The sequence below is a fragment of the Nicotiana tabacum genome, chromosome 14 (assembly GCF_000715075.1).
Source record: "Nicotiana tabacum cultivar K326 chromosome 14, ASM71507v2, whole genome shotgun sequence".
Classification (NCBI taxonomy): domain Eukaryota; kingdom Viridiplantae; phylum Streptophyta; class Magnoliopsida; order Solanales; family Solanaceae; genus Nicotiana; species Nicotiana tabacum.
Window position 1 is genome coordinate 92,844,084 of NC_134093.1, and position 1,527 is coordinate 92,845,610.

Below are 1,527 nucleotides of genomic sequence, written 5' to 3' on the forward strand. Positions count from 1 at the left end.
CCGTTGGAGGTGGACATGCCCAATCATCTTGAATTGGTGCATTAAAATCACCTTTTTTTTTATTTTACATATTTATCCAATATAATTCATATTTATTTCTTATATAACCATTTAATATAAAATTATTTTATACCATAAATTTTTAAATAATATAATTTGTAAGCAAATGTTATAGATTATATATATTAACGGATAATTCAAATAAAAGTGAAATCACTGAGATACAAGATAATTAAATATATATTACATTATGGTAAAATTCAGATTAAATACTATATAAATATTCAGCTTTCACCTTTAGTATGCTCCTATAAATGATCTATTAATGCATTACAAAGTGCAAAATAAGCATATTTTTTCTTAATTCTTTTGTATCGAGCTAAAAATTATTCAAATCGATGATTTGCATCTACTATCATTTCTACCGTTGGAGGCGGACATGCCCAATCATCTTGAATTGGTGCATTAAAATCACACTCATCCTCGATTATCATGTTGTGCAGTATAACACATGTAGTTATTATATCATGTAGCACTTTCTTTCTCCAAATACGTGATGGTCCTACAACAATTGCAAAACGAGCTAGCAAAACTCTGAATGCATGTTCAACATCTTTTCGACATGATTCTTGTTTTATCACGAAATATTTCTTTTATGGCGAACATGGGTCACGAATAGTTTGCACAAGGGTTGACCATTTTAGATATATATTGTCAGCTAAATAATAACTCATATCATATTTTTTTTCTTGAATAATATAATGGGTGGGAGGAGCAATACCTGCAGCAAAATTGAAAAACAAATGTGATGACTCTAAAACATAAATGTCATTATTGGTGCCCGGCATACCAAAATATGCATACCATATCCAAATGTCATAATCAATTACATGTTCAAAAATTATTGGTGGGGATCCACTACGACCTGCGTATTGTCTAGTCCATACTATTGGATAATTTTTCCATCTCCAATGCATGCAGTCTAGACTGCCTAATATTCCTGGAAAATCACGATGTTCACCGATGTGCAAAGCCTTGCAACATCGTTAGATGTTGGTGATCTCAAATACTTCTCGCCAAAAACCTCTGCAATAGCTCGACAAAATCTCTTCATGCTTTCAATTGCAGTCGACGCTCCAATTTTTACATATTCGTCAGTGGTATTCACTGGCGCATCGCATGCCAATATTTTAAACACGAAAGTGATTTTTTGTAGCGTATATAATCCAAAGCTACCTACCGCATCAACGTGTTGATCGAAGTACATATCATGACCTTCAATTGCATCAACAATTCGAAGGAACAAATTCCGGAACATCCGATATCTACGAAGAAATTGTCCCTCATTAAAGCGGGGATTATCTGAAAACGACATACATCCCTACTGAGTTATTATGTTATTTACCGTAGTTTTAATTTTTATGTATTTTAATTTAATATATTTTCAATTTTAATGTATGTTCAATTTTAAATTTTAGCAACATTTAATATTTTATATTTGCACCTTTCAATTTTAGCAACATCTAA

The 1,527-nt window shown here is 31.4% G+C and overlaps 1 protein-coding gene across 1 annotated transcript; it reads right to left on the bottom strand.

The window, feature by feature from the left end:
- Positions 1-386: 386 nt before the first annotated feature.
- On the bottom strand, positions 387-1,375 carry LOC107772716 (uncharacterized). The gene is given in 3 exon segments (XM_016592196.1): positions 387-789; positions 1,003-1,033; positions 1,036-1,375. Coding segments are annotated over 3 exon segments (774 nt in total).
- Between the last annotated feature and the right edge of the window lie 152 nt (positions 1,376-1,527).